At 41.9% G+C, this 19,245-nt stretch overlaps 1 protein-coding gene across 1 annotated transcript; it reads right to left on the reverse strand.

The window, feature by feature from the left end:
- Positions 1–2,099: 2,099 nt before the first annotated feature.
- On the reverse strand, positions 2,100–3,390 carry LOC108056654 (venom allergen-1-like). The gene is made up of 3 exons (XM_017140524.3): positions 3,157–3,390; positions 2,671–3,089; positions 2,100–2,619 (listed from the first exon to the last, which is right to left on the reverse strand). The coding sequence occupies exons 1-3, from the start codon at positions 3,358–3,360 to the stop codon at positions 2,394–2,396; spliced, it is 849 nt and encodes a 282-aa protein (XP_016996013.3). The 5' UTR covers positions 3,361–3,390; the 3' UTR covers positions 2,100–2,393.
- Positions 3,391–19,245: the final 15,855 nt, after the last annotated feature.

Below are 19,245 nucleotides of genomic sequence, written 5' to 3' on the forward strand. Positions count from 1 at the left end.
TCCTAATAGCTTGTCCTATATTCTGTAAGCCATGTAGGAGCATAGCCCAATTCGTTAAAAATGTAGGCCAAAAATGTTAAAATCCTCGTTGCTTCAGCACTTCGGCCCAATAAACTCTATCCCACCTTTTAGGCGCTGCCTCAGGGGCATAAAAAGCAAGGACTTTCAAGTGGCATTTACCTCTTGGGCGGTACACCTTTTCCACCCGGGGATTCAGTGTGTGTGTTTTTGTGGAGCACAGAGGGAGAAAGAGACAGAAAGACAAAAGAAAAGTGCGGTCAAAGGCATAATGCAAAGGAAAACCGCGAAAACCCGACTCACACTCACACTCAGGGACTGAAAACACATATTGAACATGCGAGCAAGCTTTACGTGCTGACAATGATAATGACTTTGGTCCTCGGACCGAGGCGAATGGAAAAAGGGGGGGAATGAAATGGAACTGTCTCCGTGGGAAGTGCATCGAAAACGCTTTGCACGCTAATGCACCATTATCAGGAGCAGGAGTCCCGAGTACGGAGCCCCGTAAATCTTCACTTGCATCTGAGGGCTTGAAGGGCTTTAATAGATATTTATTCGAGGGGTTCATGACGGGTCCAAACATTCGCTCTACTTCCAGATCCACGGCCATAACTTTGATAAATTGTGGCCGACGCAAAAGCTTTAAGTTCAAGTGCCTAAACGGAAACGGAAAAGTGAAAAGCGAACAGTGAACGGTGAACCGAGGCAAAACAAATTGTGGCGAAACAAAAACTGAAAACTACATGAACAATTTGGCATGCAATGCGAGAGGAAAACGTCAAAAAAAAGGAACAGAAGGGAAAAAATGTAAAGCTAGGGACACCGTCTAGTATTTTTTTATTCAGCCCAGCTTGTTGCATTTTTTGTTGTTTTTTTTTGTGGGGTTCAGGAAGCCTTAAAAACGAGCAGCGCTTCAAATTTATGTGCTGCGGAAGTGGTGACTTTTAGTTTTTCTCTCGCCAGGTGTCAGACATGCGAATGGTGAGTGGCCGAAATGGGTAAATGGAAGGTAACCAGTTAAATGCCAGCCAAGCCAAATCCACCAGCTGCCTGATGGGAGAAAAGTCGATTTCCCGCTTTGGCCAACTCTCATGCATTTCAATCAAATGAAGTCGCATAAAATAATGGAATGGCAGTGCGCTGGAGAGTGCTAATCGGATTGGAAAAGAGAGGGGCACCCTCTAATGAATATCATTCAGCCATTGAATCGGTGTGGCACTTTTAATTAACTATCTAGTATCTGTGTAGCTTTGCCCCTGCAAAGAAAACACGTGTTCAACACCGAGAGCTAGTTGGCTTTTATGATACTGTTCAGCAACAGCATCCACTTAGAACGGGGGTGGGATTTTTCCGACCCCATTGCAGCGGGTCGGTTAATGATCCGAACGCCACCCGATTGGCCATTAAATGGAAATCCTAAACAAGCCATAAAGTTTATGCAGAAATAAAATTAAATTAAACGAGCTCAGCCCTATCAAGTTGTCCTAATCAAGTTGTTTACGCCCATCGAAGGGGCGACGGAAGTGGGGATTGCGATAATGAAGGGCATTGCATCATTTCGCTTCGATTTTTTCCACTTACAGTGTGCTTTTACCTACGGATATAGAAATGTCTGTTGCTGGCATTTTTACTATCATTTTCAATTCGTTGCAAGTAGGTATACTGGCGAAAAAATACTATTCCTAAATTAATTTGTAAACTTTTACTAATTAAAAACAATTAGTATACTTCCACGTTTCCATTCTATAATGTAGTTGGATTAAAGAATTTTTAAGAAATTTGAACATACACTTTTAAAATTTTAAATGAAAAATCTAGCGATAGTCTACTTTGAAAAAAATACAGATTTATTTTGAGGAAAATTAGGATTAAGGGATCATCTGAAAACTGACTTTTTTATGAGTTTCGTTAATAAACAAGATTAAAAATAAACTATCTACATAATTTTCGTGATGATTTAAGAAGTATACATGTTGACAATACATTTTTTCAATGTTTATTCTGTTTTGCTAAAAATCTTAAAAATATTAAATTACAAATATTATTATAAGCATCGGCAGGTTTTCTTTTTGAATATATTTGCAGTGCGTGCATATTTTCGCAGTGTGGTTATTTTTGCACGCCTGTTATGCAGGTAAATGCACCGCCATCGATACTTCCTGCCAAGGACCTCGGGCCGGGGTTCGTCACAGGAAATTGGCAGAAATTCCATTCCGATGGAGTTGTTTGAATTTTGCATGGCCGTTCGTTTGGGGCCCTTCGTTCGATGGTATTTATGGCCAGGTTTTCGGACAAACATGGATAAACAAGATGCGTTAATGTGGCTTTCGATGGAGTGCGATGGAGTGCGCTGTGCTGCCAAATTCAAAAATTCAGCGGAAGAGCTCCGTGGGCGAGCACAAGGACGAGTGCTTCTTGTTGCGGCCCGTCTGGCATCCGAGGGGCCGGAAGCGGTAGATCGGCTGTCCGCACACCGGAGCTCGGGCGTAGTTGCAGGTCAGCTTGAACTGGGTCAGGTTCCTGACCACGTAGCGCAGTCCGGCGCAGCCCACGTGCGAGTTGCCCTCGATGGCCATGGCCGCAAAGTGGCGGTACGCTCTGTCGAACAAAGAGAAGTTTAAAGGAGGCTTCATAATGGAGTTAGCTTACTTTTGCTGTTTCTCATCGCAGGGATAGAGGTCCATGTTGGCGGCGGTCATCCTGTCGGACTCCGACCACCAGGTCTTCACGGCAATGGACAGCAGTTGGGGGTACAGAATGTCCATCACCGACTTCTCCACATGGCGCGTCATGTTGAACACTATGATATTTTGGCCGGATCGCGGGTACTTCACCGTATTGCGACAATCGTCGTGCTTGGCCTGGCACATCCTCACATTGAATCCTGCCACGGCGGCCAGATCCTCGTCCCACTGCATGGCCACCATTCGAGCGGCACGTGGCAGCGCGGAGTCCTTGCCACTGGCCAGCAGATAGCGCCGCTCGTTGTGGTGCCTCACTATACTGTCTGCTAGGATGGTCAGGTTCACAAAGGTGATCTCCTTGGCGGTACAGGTGCGGTGGAGGCTCTACCAAAGGGATAAGGGGTTATCTTAATTATTTGAAATAATTTTAGTAATTTAGAATTAACCTCACCGAGTAATAGTTTTCGCAGGCCACATGCTGTCGACCTTTAGGGCACAACTTGGGCTGGCAATAGGGACTCTGTGGCTTGGGGGTCGTTTTATTTATCCTTCTCATTGCCATTGTCGTTATCACATCTTCCTGTTTTACCGCCAGCTGACTTGTGGCCCCCAGCAATTGGGAGACCAATGAGAGGAGAACTAGGGACATCTTCATGGCGAATGGCTGGGCAAAACTGACTGTATTGTAAGCCAACAGTAATTCTGGCTTATAAAGCCCAATCAGGTTAAGAAAAAACAGCTGAAAGTTGTTCTTCCGATCAGGCCTATCGATATCTGTTTACGAGTCAGCGTTTAATTGACACGAAACAGATATTGGATAAACAAAAATTTATTAAGTTAAAAACACTTACTTTATACAAATATACCGTTTATATTGTCAGCTACAAAAAAAATGTTGTCTAAGAGTCACATTTTGGCTAAATAAAATGCATTGAAAAAAGCAACAAAAATAAAATGGAAAAAACACGAATTGTAAATGTTAAACTCTTCATAGATATTCGAATTAAAAAGTGTGGTCCTTTCATCCTCAAATAAAAAATGTTTTAACGGCATTTATAAAAGATAAAAATATATTAAAAACGTGTTATTTTTGGTGAGATGTTTGCTTTTTTAAATTGGCTGCGGCACTAGTAGCAACATCTAATTGTCACTGACATGGGAAAAGAGACAGCCATAGAGCAGGGGAAAGAGTCGGCAATAGCGACAGAGAACAGCGAAAAGAGACAGCGACAGCGACAGGCTTTGCCACTTCCCATTGTCAGTCAGTGGGCCACAAAATTGGCCGCGAAAAGTTGTAGCAAACATTCTGTTACCAAAAATGGCTGTCATCATCGTTGTCGCGTTTAACAGCTGAGTGCCTTCAGACTGAGGCTCACTTTCGTTGGCTTTTACACTGGGAAAAAATGGGGATTTATTCTTAATAGTATTCTGAACTAATTTTGGAAAACTGACAGCTATTATATCCCATAAATATAAATCATTAATAATAAAATTAAGTTAATAAGTAAATACTAACCTAATATTTAGTGGCAGTTTATTTTTAAGCGATAACAAAATTAGCGATACAAGCCATAAAAATAATATAACAAAATAATAGTTAGCCTATCTTAAAATATTCTCTAAATTTAGTTTACAATTGTAAGCAAAGTATCATCCTACTAATATAATTATGTTTTATTTTTAAATTACTACATCCCATATTTTTTCCCAGTGAAGCGGATGTCAATGCCATTCGCATTAGAGCACATTAAATGGTATTTGGGGGTAACCATACTCGCAGAAACTTCAGCAAAAACACAGCCCGCCCCCTTTCGCTCGGGACCCCCATAAAAGCCGGCATGAAAAGCCTAATAACTCAATATCGCTCAATTGATTACGGCCAAAGACGCTTTTGCCGGGTTGCCAGCTGAGTCGCCTTAGTCGCTAATTGTCTGACAACTGGGGCCCCAGTTGATTTGCGTGTAATTGGCTCGACAGGGAAATTTCGGGGAACTTGCAGGGGACTTAATTAGCCCACCGAGGCACGGCGGACTTAAAGCCACCGCATTTTGGCCTTCAAGACGAAGGCCCGAATTATGCGCAATCACTCATTCCATTGGGCCCCCAAATAATATACAGAATAGGAGCGCGTGCACATGTCAAGTGGGCAACTCTGGACGTCTGTCTTGTTTAGTAGGTTGTAAATTTTAATGCAAAAGAGCAACATTTTTTGTGATTTATCGCTTTGGGCCAGGGCAGCCCAAGCAGCCGAGCCAAATCCATGTGAAAAGGGCATGCATTAAACAGCAGACAGGGGGCCAGCCTCTGGCCGGAAGTCCTTCAGCCAGGACTCCTAGATGTGGCCAGCACGCGTGCACCTGTTGCCTCGTCCTTCGTCTCCTGCTCCTCCTCCTTTTTGGCCACAAAGTCAGTTTGTTTTGCGGAAATTTATGGCCCCGGACGTGGCGGTGGCCCAGGCAAATACAATTTTTTCGGCCCGGCACCGTGTCTATAATTTATTTTTAATAGAGAGACAACTTTCTTTGGCCGCCTGGCCCCATAAATTTGTGTACCAGCAATCAAAGGAAGCAGAAGTTGGGGATCAGCGTTGGAATTATGCAAGCGTTTTGCATTTAAAATGTGATTATCGGGGGCAGAGCCTTTGTGTTTGGTATCTGCTCCCTGGTAAACCCATACATACATATATCTGGTATCTGGACAATACATCTGTGTGCACTTCCTCGGCATTTCGGCACTTCCCGGCTCGGCTGTCAGAATTGTGCAATTGAATAATCAAATTGAATGGCCACAATTGTCCGTGTGCTCGAGTGTGTGCGTGTGGCTATCTGAGTTGATTTATTGGCCAGGCCGAAGCCGCAGTCGGGCTTTGGCCATAACTCAAAGCGAGCTACTTGGACCACAAATATTTGCTAATGAAAATGGGGGCGGTAACCAGGGGTTAGGTTTAGGGAGGTCTGAGGTCTCCAGATATCCAGCTATCCAAAACCAGGGCCGTGTCAAAGGATTGCCAGCCATCAATATGCGCATAAAGTTCAATATTTCCACGCAACGCCCCGAATCCTGCTAACAATAATCCCTAATTTTATGCAAATCTCGTCAAAGTACTCGGCTCTCTCTTTTCAATCCCCCGCGCTTCCCACAACTCAACAGCTTAGCTGGGCAAATCCTCTGCCCGAGACTTTTCCGTCGCTGAAAACTTTTTAAGCGTCAGCGTGGAAAACTTGTCCGTGTCTAGCATGCCAAGGAAAATGTGTCAAACTCAAAGACTTCGCCTTCGGTTCGCAATCGTAAACATAAAAGGAAAGCGGTCTTATCAACCGAATTTAAGTTAATTAAGTTGTTACACTTCTGATCTGAGCGCACGAATCGCGAAACAAAACCAATGTCTGTCTGGGGAATTTCACTTTGCCGCGAAACCATCAACCATTTTGCGAGGCCAACGCCGAAGGGCAGCGGCCAAAACTAGAACTTATTCATTTGCATTGCGTCAACTCATAAAAAATTTAGGGACCTGCTTAAAAGGACGAACTGCGAATGACCTTTATTGAAAGTGCAAAGTTCTCTAAATAATTCATGAGCTGTTTACAGAGCAAGTTTTTCTTTCAGTTTGAACTAATGCAAAACAATGTGCAAAGTAGCAAATAATTAATTTACAATATCATTTGTTATTGATTGACTGAGTGGCAAAAAAATGGTTTTCAGCATTCACTACTAAAAAACATGTTATATTGTTTTATAAATATATATTCTTAAAAAATTCCAAGATAAATAAATAAAACTTAAATTCAAGGTAAACAAAAACTCAATTTATTAAAGTACAAAAGCAAAAATTTTTATAAATACGTATCAATTGTAGGTATTTAAAATACAAAAACCTTTAATAAAATGACTAACAAAAATCTATACTGAACTATGCCTCTTTAAAATGAGTCAAGCTGCTCAAAATGCTAAATAAACTTGCCCACAAAAAGTGGCGGGATCACCACAGCCCATCGTCCCCTAGGGTATAATTATGCCAACGTTTTATTATGTAGAAACGTGTGACTGTGTGTCCATACAAGTTTTTTAATTCTTTCGAGTCCGCGCATTTTTTAAAGCCGCGCAAAAATATGCGAAAATTTGTATGTGTGTGTGTTTATATTTTCTTTTTGCCTTTCGCTGCAGGGAGTGGTGTTGGTGAGCATTGTGTTCACACATAAATTTTAGGCAAACACTGGCAGCACACACACACCCTCATATGCACATTCGCTGGTTTATTTGGGTGAAGGCCACGAGCAGAAAAAAAAGGGGGAAAAACCCAAAGGCAAATCTCAGAATTAAATGCAATTTAGTGCAGCAAAGTGGCAACCCGCAACTACACAAAACAAACTGACACAATCACATTTGGTTGCCCGGGCAGAAATGTTGAAAAATGCGAAAAAATTTTTCCACTTTTCCCAGCTGAAATACGCATTCAAAATTACCCAATTCATTGCTGGCATAACATGTCAATTTGTATTGCCAAAGGTCGGGGTGAAGAGGTGGGCAAAATGTGGAAAAGGCTCGAGAGTTTTGGCCAACTTGGAGCGACAAGTAAACAAAATGCCCCAGCTTAGACGCCACTTACGAATGCCATTAGGCCGGGTTTAGATTCGAATTCAAGCCAAGGAAAAACATGGGCAAAAAATAAGAGCCAGCATATATATCGAATCCAATGCCAAGGCAAATGTGCCGTAAGCCTGCGGATTTCTATAACAATGTTGAATTTCTGAACACGGCATTTGATGTTGTTTCCACATTTGAATGTTAAGTGGCCGCTTTGTCAAGGCTCAGACCCGGGATTTTCCGAACCCTTCCTGCCCGAGTAATCCTTCTCCATCATCCGTCTTCATCTCTATCTCTCACTCGCAATCAAAAGGGAGGAAAATCGGGGAAAGAAGTACAAATTGAAAATGCAAATCTTTGGCACAGCTCAAAAGTGCAAAACAAACAGCCAACTGGTCGGGCAACAAATACAACTACAAGTATAAATACAAGGAAAACGACAAGAAGGGAGATTTGAAGTCGAGCTGAAAGTGCATAAATTGTTGCGTACTTTGCAGAGCCGTAATAATTGCAAAGCGCTTGTAAGCACCTGGCTGAAACTTCTTCTTGCCAAGAGTTTTCGCCCTCGCTGATGAGCTGTGCAAATTTGTTAGCCCAGCTCGGGCGCTAATTGGCTAAATAAGATGTCTTAACATCGCCCGCTTAGGGCAATGAATATTGCGTATACGCAGAGGGGTGCAAAGTGACTGGTCAGCTGTATCTGAAGATAGGGAAAACAGTTAGTAGCACATTCCGGTTGATTTAATTACTCCTTTATAATCCAGATTAACCGAGACTTTAATAGAAATAGTTTAAAAATCTCTTGTTAGCTGTAGGGATTTTAAATTGATTGCAAGCCAAGAGCTTTTAAAATATTATGTTTGCCTTACCTTAAATAAAAAACATTTTAAAACATTTTTAGTAAAATTATTAAATTATTTGTTTAATTTAGTTCTAAGAAGCTCTTTTCCTTCAAAGGCAAACTGAATATTTTATTTTAACATCCACTTAAAAATGTTTTTGTATAGAACCTAAGTATCTTTTGAAATTGCTTCTACTTTCGCTACTAAAAAATCCAATGTCTTTTGTTTGTTTCCGAAAGCCTAAAGAAAACACTTTCGATAATATGTTTACATTGGCTAAAAAGGAAATGTCCAACAATTTGAATTCAGCAGCCAAGTAGCCAAAAATCAGAAGCTTATATTTTTCAAGAGACCGCTGTAATTGTAAATTTATTGCAGTCTGCTCCACTGATTCCTTGGCTTTTACAATGTCCGAAAAGCCATGGTCTTCATTTTCTCTCAACTTCCTTTGTGGCTTTTGTGTGCGGCTACATTTTTATTGCCTCTTCATCTGCTTTGTTTGTTTTGCCTGCGACTTTAATGCCGCCTAATCTTTGCCGTTTACCAAAAACGGTGCCCCAAGGAGCGCTAGGCAAATGAATTGCATTATGATTGCCAAACCACAAAGGATCAGGGATGGGGATGGTTTTGGGAGGGAAAAGAAGTGGGGAAGGGGAGACAAGTACCCTTAGTTAGGTGTGCCCCGGCAAGTGTGCACCGTAAATTCCAAGAAAATATTGTCATCTTTAAGCCAAACCAAAGAAAGTTTGTTCAGTTGGGAGCTGGCTGAAACTTTGACTGCGTTCTGGCAATTGATTTTGAACACTTGCAAAAACTAAAGGAATAGTTAATTTATTTTATAAAAAAAAAGAAAAAAAAAAGTAAAGTAAGTAAAGTAAACAATGTTAAACATAATTTTAATTTAGAAGTTAGTCAATATAACAATAGATGATTTAAACAGATTTGAGGTTTTAGGTTCTGTACGGTAATGAAAGTATTGTTTTGCTTTAAAATTAATGTAACATTTGTTTAAGTATTAATTTCAAGACCTAACTATAGGATATAGTACTTCAATCTTTGAGTTTTATACTCTGATTTAAAAAAAGGGTAATAAATTAATGTACTGTAGTTCGCAATGTTTTTTTTTGCTCACCACTAAGCCTCTTAAACCCAATAAAACGCTCCCAGAGAATAACTCAAAGTAAAAAGGCCCCAAAACCCCAAAAGTGGGTCACACTAAAGTGGATGAAAGTGTCGGGGAATCGTTTTTGAGAACCACTCGCCATATGCAGCAACCGTGCACACGGCCGCCGTCGGTTATTAGCCAGCATTGTTATGGCCAACGTTGTCGCTGTTGTTGCGGCCATGTTATCGCCGGCTGGCCGTGTTGTTTATAATGTGGCCAGAAAGGACCGGGACCCGGGCCAGAAAGGCTTACCAACTGCTTACGGCCTGCGGGCAGGCTATTAGTTATTTTATGGCCCCTCGATGATATCGGCGGTGGCCCGGCAGCGGCTTCAATGCATAATTTTGCACTCAATTATAATGGAGGCCCTCGGTTGGGTGGCCAAATAGGGCTGGGTAATGAAGTGTTCGATCCGTAACTTTGACGTCTCGAGGGCCAAGATGCCGGGGAAGAGTTTGTCATGGGAGAAATTATCATTAATTACGTGCAATCAATGGATCAATCTGAAGATGACTGGGGCTCGGCTTTGGAATACAGAGTACCGCCTCGTCGAGTGGGTCAAGTGTGTGTCTCGTAGACTCGCCCCGAATTTGGGTTAAGCTGCGGCATATTAAAAAACATTTCCAGCGCTTTATTGCCACCACCCAGAAATAATCACGATGATAATGATGTTGCATCGAAGTTGCAACTCCAAAGGCAGCAGCAACTTTTCGCGCGGTTGATTGAAACTTTTTCGATTTCGTGCTCATAACGGACACAACTTTGTGGGGAATTAGCATAATTATTGTGCCATAAAACGGTTATTTGCCAATGGCAAAATGACTGCAAAACGCTTTATCCCTTTTCCTTGCTCGCAAAATGTAAATTTGTGGCGCTCTGGATTGATTCGCACCGCCAGTGGGATTTATTTCGAATCCACTCCAAGTAATTTCTTGTCCGTGCATTTTGCTCTTTTAATGTTTGGCCAGGAAAATGCTCACAGCAGTTTTATTACTCGCCCCAAGTGGGGAAGTTGGGGGAAAACTTTTCGGCTGACATATTAGAGTTGCATCCGCAAAAACCCCAACCGCAACTGCTAAGCAGGGCGAAGGACTTGAAAATGTCTTTCCCCCTCTTTCCATTTTCCCTTTTCCCCTCGGATGTTTTGTTGCAAGCAGGACGACGACTGGCTACATTTCTTCCAACCGAAATTGTCAGTCTTGCTCTTATAAGTACATAAGCCTGGCCAGGAGCATCTGTGTCCTGTAAGCCTGCCTGCCCCTACATGTGCCAGGGTATTTGAGCACTGGGGAAAAATGTTTATAGAATCCAAATATAACATTTTATTACTAGTTTAAATGTTTTTGCTATAGCCTTTTTAAAGAACCTTAATTGATATATTTTAAAGTCGAAATAAGTAGATATATATTTTAAAAAAAAATTTTAGAATTAAATATGCCATAATATAATAATTTCTATTCGCTTTTTGGAAGAACATGCTAGTTTCCTAAAAATCTCCTAAAAGCAAAATTATTATAATTTTAAGTATACTTGTAGCTAAGATTTTTCCTCAGTGTGACAACTCTTTCGCATTCATTCTCATAGATTTTAGCGCATCTGGCTGGCCCCTTTTTTATAGCATTAGGACATGGACTGCCGTACAAGTGTCTGCGGCCAGTTGGGACACTTTTATTGCACAGCATGCGACCAGAAGATAGTTTGCGGTGGATTTGGTGGCCGAGTGGTGCCGAAAAGGGATATGACCGGGCCATGGAAATGGAGACACTTTTATGGACTGGGGAGAGTTGGGGGGAGGGAGCCCAGAGGCCAGTCGTTTTGCGTATAACCAAAAATGGCCAAAAACCAAAACACAAGAAACCCCAAGATCATGTGCTGAATAGTTAAGCATGTGGGGCAAGTGGAATGCGAGATGAATATCTGTTGTTTGGAGGATTGGGGCGCCAGTGGGAGGTAATGGGTGGCGATGGGGCCGCGAGTCATATAAATGTCGCTCACAGCTTGACCTTGAGCCACCGAGAGTCATCCGGATTTGTAGCTCTGAGTGGCCACTAGTCCGGGGTCTTGACAATCCGATTGCCAGGCAGGGCAGCCCCGGAATCCATCAAGCAACCATAAACTATGGGCGAGACTCTGCAGACAAGTGATGGATAAATGTTGGCAAATAAAGAAATAGTTAAGCTTTCGGGCGAAAACGGAAAGGAAAACGGAGGGGAGGCAAAGCACTTGACTCGACAGAGATGGCGTAGTAAAACTGCGAGAAATGGAAATGTAAATTGAATCACTTGAAGCAATTTCCCAGATAATGCAAAGCAGTTTCGTAATAAACGAAGGGCAGACTTCCTAAAAAGCTGGCTTAAATAAAATAATTTATTTTTTGGTAAAATTTGGCTTTTAAGCTATAAAGGTTAAAAATAATTCTGAGTTTAATGACTGAATGCAAAGATAGCATTTTAGTGACAGCGGATATTTGCTGCATAAAATGCATATTCACCTCAAATATTATCTCAAAATACTTGCCATTAAGATAATGAAAGCTATCACAAGCAAGACACTTGGCCTCACCTATGATTATACTTATTTACCGGCACACCGAGTCACCCGTTTAATCGCTTTTCCAGGCCTTAAAGCCGAAACGGACACGCCCCCTCCGTCCGCCCCCGAAAGGACCTCAAGGACACAGAGAGAGAGCCTGGAAAATGGCAAGTGAAAGAGCCGGACGGATTCAGTCGGTGGCAGTGGCACTGGCAGTTGCAGATTCAGATGCAGCTGCAACTTGCCATTTGCCACTTGCCGCTTGGTGGGGAAATCTCTGGCGAATGTTTTAAGCTAAACGACTTGGATTTAAAAATAAATTGAGGTCAGCTAAGAGACAGTGTGGAATGCTGATTTTGCCGCTGCCGGCTGACTGTTTTTCTTGACTGTTTTCGCTTTTAGTGCAGTTGGCCGGAATCGTAAAACGAAATTCGGCGTACATAATGGTAATTGCGTGTTTTTTTCCACTCTAATTACGAGTTATATGCGCTCACACAATGGCACGCACACATGGAGAAAGCGGAGAAAGGGGAGAAAGCGGCGCTAGAAATGCCAACCTAAATTTCCGGGCCTCTCGCAGTTGCAGTCGTCGTCGCACTGGCATAAAAATGGGAATTAAAAGAAAAATGCATATAAAGTGTTGCATTTGCAGTTGCTCCTGCTGCCGCCTTGTTCTTCGGCTCTTTTCACACTCTTCTCGGCTCTTCTCGACCCTTCGCTGCTAATTAAAAACAGCACATAGTGCCATTAAAGCCAAAAGTTCCCTGCTCGTATGCCGGCTTTTTTTCCGGGTCAGGATAAGAGACAGGACCAGAAGGAGGAAGAAGGCGGCTGGGGGCGTGGCAGGTCGGAAAAGGAGGACGCTAGTGGCCCTGCATATGCGCTATTTGTACAGAGATTATCTCATTATGTTTGCGGTTTTAGTCGCACTGCCACTTTTTGGCCATAGGCTGCACAACATGGCGTATAATTAATTACGTAATGAGCACGCCTGCCAGACACAAGCCCACCAGAGGAGAAGGAGACGGGTGATGCCGGGGCAGAAAGAGACGGGGCGCACTTGGCAGCTGCTTGAGGCCACTGCAGTGGAAATCTCTGTCTGAACTCGCACTCAACGCCCCCGACTCATTGTCCTTTTGGTTTGGTCCTCGGTGAGTCCTTTTTTTTGCTTTTTATTCCCACAGTGAAACTTCAGTAACTCCAACGAGCATGTGTTTGCCAGAAGTTTTGCCTTAAATATCAGTTTTTGCTTCCATTGCGCTAAGCTAAAATAATTTCAGGTGTATCTTGGGCAAGTTGAAACTGCATTTTCAAAAAGGGAAAGTGAATTAAAATAATAAAATTTATCGTGAAGGAAAATAAATTTATTTTTAAAGATTTAAACCCTTAATATTTTGAGTAATTAAAATCCATCTGTATATTCGGCACCTCGTTTCTGGCATCATAACATGCAGAACGGCTACAAACAATTACATTCAGACTGCACTTGTTCAAGAGCTCTCTTTTTTTTCATTTTTTTTATGTAACTTGTTATTGGTTGGCTCTTTTTTTTCTGTTTGCCAAGAGCTTATCACGCCGCCATTAAAAATTGTTTGCTTTTCCTTTGTGCTCAGCAAACACGACGAACGATTTACACAATTGCAAACATATTTGACAGCGACAACAACAGTAAAAAACGGCGAAAATATTTATGGATGGATAAATTTGCTGTGTACTCAAATGGCAAATGTCACAGCGGGCATACTGAATTCATCGGCAGGTATGCAACCAAGGAAGTGACCATTTATGTAAGACAATAAAAGATGAAATTAAATAAATACCAAATTAATAAAGACAACCCATCGGAGATGTCATGGATTTAAATATTTATGCAGGGTATCCTTAACTCGAATTTCGATACAAACCCCTTTCGTTGGATTATTTGCCGAATGACAAAATAATTACAAACATACAGACATTTTTATCCAGCTGCGTTTATGGTTTCTGCACGCTGCGATTGAGTGCCACAAAGGTAGGGAGTCCATAAAAAATGTATCAGCATTGAACAGGGTGATTTGGTTTCCAAAAAGAGCCGCGAGGAGCCAGGGAAAAATATTTTAAAAATGTTTGCGAAACATCAAAGTGAATAATTCATTTTTACGAACTCTCTTTTTAAGGGTTCTCTCGAAGAACTTACAACTTAAGCCACCCTGCCTTCCCCTATCATCCAAGTTCATATACACTCACGTGGATATATGGACATTTATAGTGAAATTAAATCGTATGTGTGTCAATATTTATGCACACCCACATTCACACCGCCGAAGTGCGCGAATAAATAAGAGCAAAATATTTTATGGCAAATGAATTAATTTCAGTAGTTTGCATTTGCCATTCGCTGGCACTCACTTTTAATTTCCCCCCACCGCGTGGGAACTTTTTGGCGAAATCAATGCAAATGTGTTCGGAGTCCAGATTTATTCAGCACAATTGTCCAATGATTTTTATTCTCGCGAATAACAAATATAATTACAATTTAATGCAGTTGTTAAACAGAAAAGTGCGAGAAATCCGCAAATATGACAACAAAAACCCATAGGTACACCGAACGTTGACTTAAGCCAGGGCAAACAATTCAGGCGTAAATAATCATCTTTATATTTGCTTTAATTGCGTTGACTATGGCTATTATATAAATTATTTTACATACCGCCGGAGCGGAGTTGAGAAAACCACGACCTACATTACACTGTGGTATGCCCCTCAAGCGGAAAACAAAAAATAAAATGGAAAAATAAAAAAATCCAACAAGCCCAAACCACCGAGACCGAGCCTGACAATAGTTTATGGCACAAGTGTTAAATATTTTTGTTTGGCACGCCAATGCCCCGAGCGGAACTCACAGGACCTCCTATTTCCCAGCACAGCCCATCCCTCCCCAATCACCAATCATCCCCATCCCTTACAAAAGCCGACAGCCCGGGCTTAAGCTACAATTACAGCAAAGTTGGCATCAAATAAATGTTGGAATTATTAAATACGAGCCATTGCCTAGCCATCGATTGGCCCTATCGATCTAACAGAGTTCTGTTCCCCGCTTGGAATTCGCCAGCAGTTTACAATAAATAACCAGGCCGTAATGCTCGGTGTTATGGAGGGGGGGTCGTAAATTAGAGGCCCTCCAAATTGTAGGCACTTTAAATGCCCCGAAGGATTCGGCGGCAGGCGCCTTCCATTTAATTCAATTTATCCAAGTTCTTACTCTTTCCAACTATTTTCAACTTTGGCGCACAACAAGAAAACTAGAGAGCCCCGAGGAAAAGTGAGGAAAAAGGTAAGCCAAATTATAATGCTTAACCTTTAAGCCTGCCTCGGATTGCGTGCTAAGTTCTCTCGGTTGCTTAACTCGGCCGCGTTGCTTTTGCTGTTGCCGCGGGACCTGTTCTCTTGGCCAGGGGTGTTATTATGTTGTTCGCGGCGAGTGCAACAAGGATAAGTGGGCGTGGCCGGTCCGGGCCCGGTTCGCTTTTGGGCCCCAAAATGAGGCTTCGATGCCTAAGTCGGCTCAGACAGGCTCTCAGGATGTCTAGGATTAGCGGTGAAAGGATAATGAACGGCTGACGGCCCATTCGATGAGGGCGGGTAAACAACAATTTCGACTGTTTTATATCAGTAATTATTGTCTATGTGAAGGCCAAATGTCTTAAAAAAGGATAGGGTGTAAAGCTTAAATAAATAGATAAAAAAAAAGACATCAAGTTTTTTGCTTTAAGCCTAGTACTCACTTCAATCAAAAAGGCAACGAAACGAAAATTTCCATACAAAAATGACAGGCGGAAAATTTTATGATCAAAATTTTGTATGGAGATTTTCATTTCGTAGGCTTTTCGATTGAAGTGAGTACTAGGCCTTAAGGTCAAGAATTTGTATATTTTGGTTTTTTTTTTGTTTGCCATGCAATAATTTTTTTAGTTTGTATAGCCCTAGGTAATATAATATATTAATTAAACTCTTTTTGGTCGACTAACATTTTTTGTATCACTTATAATAATCACGTAATTCATTAGCTGATATGCAAAAACAATTAAATACATTTTTATTCGTTCCAAAAATATTTATATTCAAATTTGAACTTAAATTAATTTTTCCTAAACTTCTCCTATTAACATGAATAATACCACTTCTAGCTCTGAATCCCATCTACCCGCATCCGCCTTATTTAAATGCCTGCACTCCTGCAATCATTTTTCATTCCTCTTCTAGCTTTATTCCACGAATATTGGCTCTTCCGCCATCATATTAACATTAGCATATTTTTGATGGCCGGGGCTGGTCCTCGAATCTTGGGGGCGTGGCAGTGTATTCCATGGTCGAGGTCATAGCAGCTTCCTGCCGCCACATCCTTTGCTTCATTCACTTCATGCTCCACGGCTGTTTGCACCGCTCCTTGGTTTCCATTTTTTTCCCTTAGCCGGATTCTCGGCATTGCAGCCGTTGGCCGTTGACTTAAGCCGTGCCAGCTGTTAACGACCTTTGCTAGTTGCGGCTCGTTTGGCGGATAACTCCGCTCTGGCCGACTGATGGCGCCCGAGGAGGGACGTAAAACTGCAATTGCGCGGCGAACTTTATGAAAACGACTCCAATGCAGAGTTTCCAAGGGGCGGTTTCGGGTGATGGGGATGAGTGTGTATATAAGTTTCCTAAATTTATTACAATTCGCGCGCAAACTGAAAGCTATAATTTTCGAGCGGTTTCTGGCGACCACGCCTCGAATGTCGAATGTTGAATGTCGATTTTTGATATTTGCGTTTGGCACGCAACACGATTTAAACTCTTCCCGCTCCCCTCTCTCTATCTCGTTTCGCCAGCTAAAAATATCCATAAATCAATTTGAGTTGATTCCAAGTTCTGCGAGAACCGCCCCCCGCCGAGTGTCTCGTCTAAATTGAAGGCTGGGCGGGCACAGGATGGCCTGGCATAAGTTTGCATAAATTTCGCAGACGGTCCTTGGCTCGATTCCGGATCGAAAGAGGCTTTGCCGGCCTTGGGTGTTTGCTTGGTCAATATTTTGCCCACCTCCGGGGCTCAAGTGCTCAGTGCTCAGCACTTGATGCACACGGCCCACTGTTCTCGGCTGCAGGCGCAACTTCATCAGTGTCGCCGGGCTGTCAAAAGATTTAACAGTTTAATGAGGTTTTGCGCAGTACTCACATCTGTGGGCGAATTCATCTGTCCACATGTGTATTTATTGTATTTATTTTACGCTCTGCGGTCGTGCTCCTTTCGCAGGACCCGACTCCTGGTTAACCAGCCAGCCAGCTCCATCCATCGACCCATCCATCGTCGGCAGGCTCATCCTTCTGCAGTTCGATGTTCGTTGTTCGTTGTTCGTTATTCGTTGTCGACTGTCATCCGTCGTCCGTCGTCGCATGTCAATGCTGCTGGCCATTGTTGACAATGGGATTTATATTTCAACAGTCTCGTCGGACCCTCACATATATACCTACATATACCCGAACGCATGGCAAGTTTCGCCATTAACATATTGATTTTTATAGCTCGCAAATTTACGACGGCCTGACTTGCGTGGGCCTTCGCTCCCTTTTCTGCTGACGTGTATAAAAGGTTTTAAAAGTAACGCCATTAATTTCTGGAATGTTTCGGGAAATACTCCAGCATAAATTTGGCAAAGTTCGGAGGCGAATATATCAAATGCTCTTTCTAAGCACTTTTATGATTGAGGTGGAAAGTTGCTTAAGTGAATTTCTTAATCAGAAATGTTTCTCATTTCCCCATTTATTATTATTGATAGTTATCTGAAAGTTGCTAATTGATAGGCGAATCAGAAACTAATTAGGAGTGTTCCAGCTCGAATTTTCAATTTCTCTAATTTGTCTGGTACTCCAAGTCGAACTCTGTTCTGTTCTTGGCCTCCGTTTAACCCCGTTTAGCACTGAGCAAGAACGCACATTTGTCTAATGAAATGCGCTGTCCGATATGCAAATCAGGCATATTATTTACAGTCCCACTACGAGACCAATAAATAAGCAAATAGTTTGATAGCTAACCAGTAACAACAACAGCCATAATAAATCCAAATAGATAAGTTTGCACAGCCTCAAACACATACTCGCATGTGTGTGATACTGGACAAGTAAATATTGATACTTTGATTTGAAATTGAGCAAAGCCATGGCCACGGGGAGGATGCTTAATGTATGCAGAAACTATTTTATTGCCCATTCAAAAGTGAAGGAAACGTATCGACTTTCCCCCGAAATAGAAGCCAACAAATCAGGGTAAGCGAACACATTAGCTTTTGATGATAGAGTTTGATTAGCTGTGAGGATTTCAATTAGAAAAACTAAGGCAGCCGCAAAACCAACTCGCATTTCGGTTGGCTTGGGTAAATATTTGCCAACAATTATTTGCGATAAACGGTTGCCTGCGGACGTCGCTCGGTTTATTTGGCTCTTAAATAAATTACCGGGAAATGCCCTTCACAGTTTTGGGATGATAAACACGTTCAAACCGTTGCGAACCGCATAAAACCTTTACAATTACTTATAAATTTAAGGCATTTATAACATGCTTAATGAATTTCCACCGAGGCGAAGACGAGCTTCCTCCGCAGGACTTTTCGCTCCTTGCTCCTTGCTGGTGGCTGGTAATGTTTTCGTTGAATTATGATGCTTTTAAAACGTAATTTATTTTTTTAAATAAACACTGAAAGCGCTGCTTGCGCCGTTTTGCTTTCTTTTGGCTTCTGACGTTGCCTCTTCTGCTGTGCGGCAGCAATCTGAAATGAATTTAATTTAATTTTATTATTTCAGTCAAAATTGCTTCGACTGCTGCTGCATCTTGGCGCTGCTCCTCGAGCTGAGCTCATAATTCTGTTTATTTTTATTATGACTTTTCTTTTATTGGTTCGTAATTTGTGAGTGCCGCTTAAGTGGATAAAATCGATTGCTCATAAAGGGAATCCTTCGTTTATCTACGCCGTGTGAAATCTGAGATTATTTGAGTCTAATAATTTCAAAGATTGTTTTCTACGGATTCTTTAAACTTTACATTTTAATTGGAAAATAACTAGACTTTGAAGGAAATATTTTCTTATGCTCCCAAGGAAAATTGAAACCATAGATAGGAAACCTCCGAACAATTTATTGATACGGTCATTACGGACTGAAGTTGGCAACATCTTCACATTGGAGGGTCTGGCTGGAAATTGCATATGGCTAGAACCAAACTTTGAGCAATCAAATTGGGCAAACATCAAGGCGGGAGCGACGGGGCGAACGACGTAGTTGTCGTACTTCAAAAACTCAAGTCGTGCATATTTATCAAAACATATTCGATATATGGAGAGGAAGTGGGAAAAAATTGCACGTGCATGCCAAGAGCAAACACGGGGAAATTGTTGGCACTGGAGTCCTTG

The sequence above is a fragment of the Drosophila takahashii genome, chromosome 3L (assembly GCF_030179915.1).
Source record: "Drosophila takahashii strain IR98-3 E-12201 chromosome 3L, DtakHiC1v2, whole genome shotgun sequence".
NCBI classification, from domain to species: domain Eukaryota; kingdom Metazoa; phylum Arthropoda; class Insecta; order Diptera; family Drosophilidae; genus Drosophila; species Drosophila takahashii.

Bases quoted from the DNA above. Each gene is read 5' to 3' on its own strand.
- LOC108056654 (XM_017140524.3), bottom strand. From the start codon at position 3,360: ATGAAGATGTCCCTAGTTCTCCTCTCATTGGTCTCCCAATTGCTGGGG. The intron at 3,090-3,156 runs GTGAGGTTAATT...TCCCTTTGGTAG, and splicing joins CCTGCGAAAACTATTACTCG to AGCCTCCACCGCACCTGTAC. The intron at 2,620-2,670 runs GTAAGCTAACTC...TTTGTTCGACAG, and splicing joins TGCGATGAGAAACAGCAAAA to AGCGTACCGCCACTTTGCGG.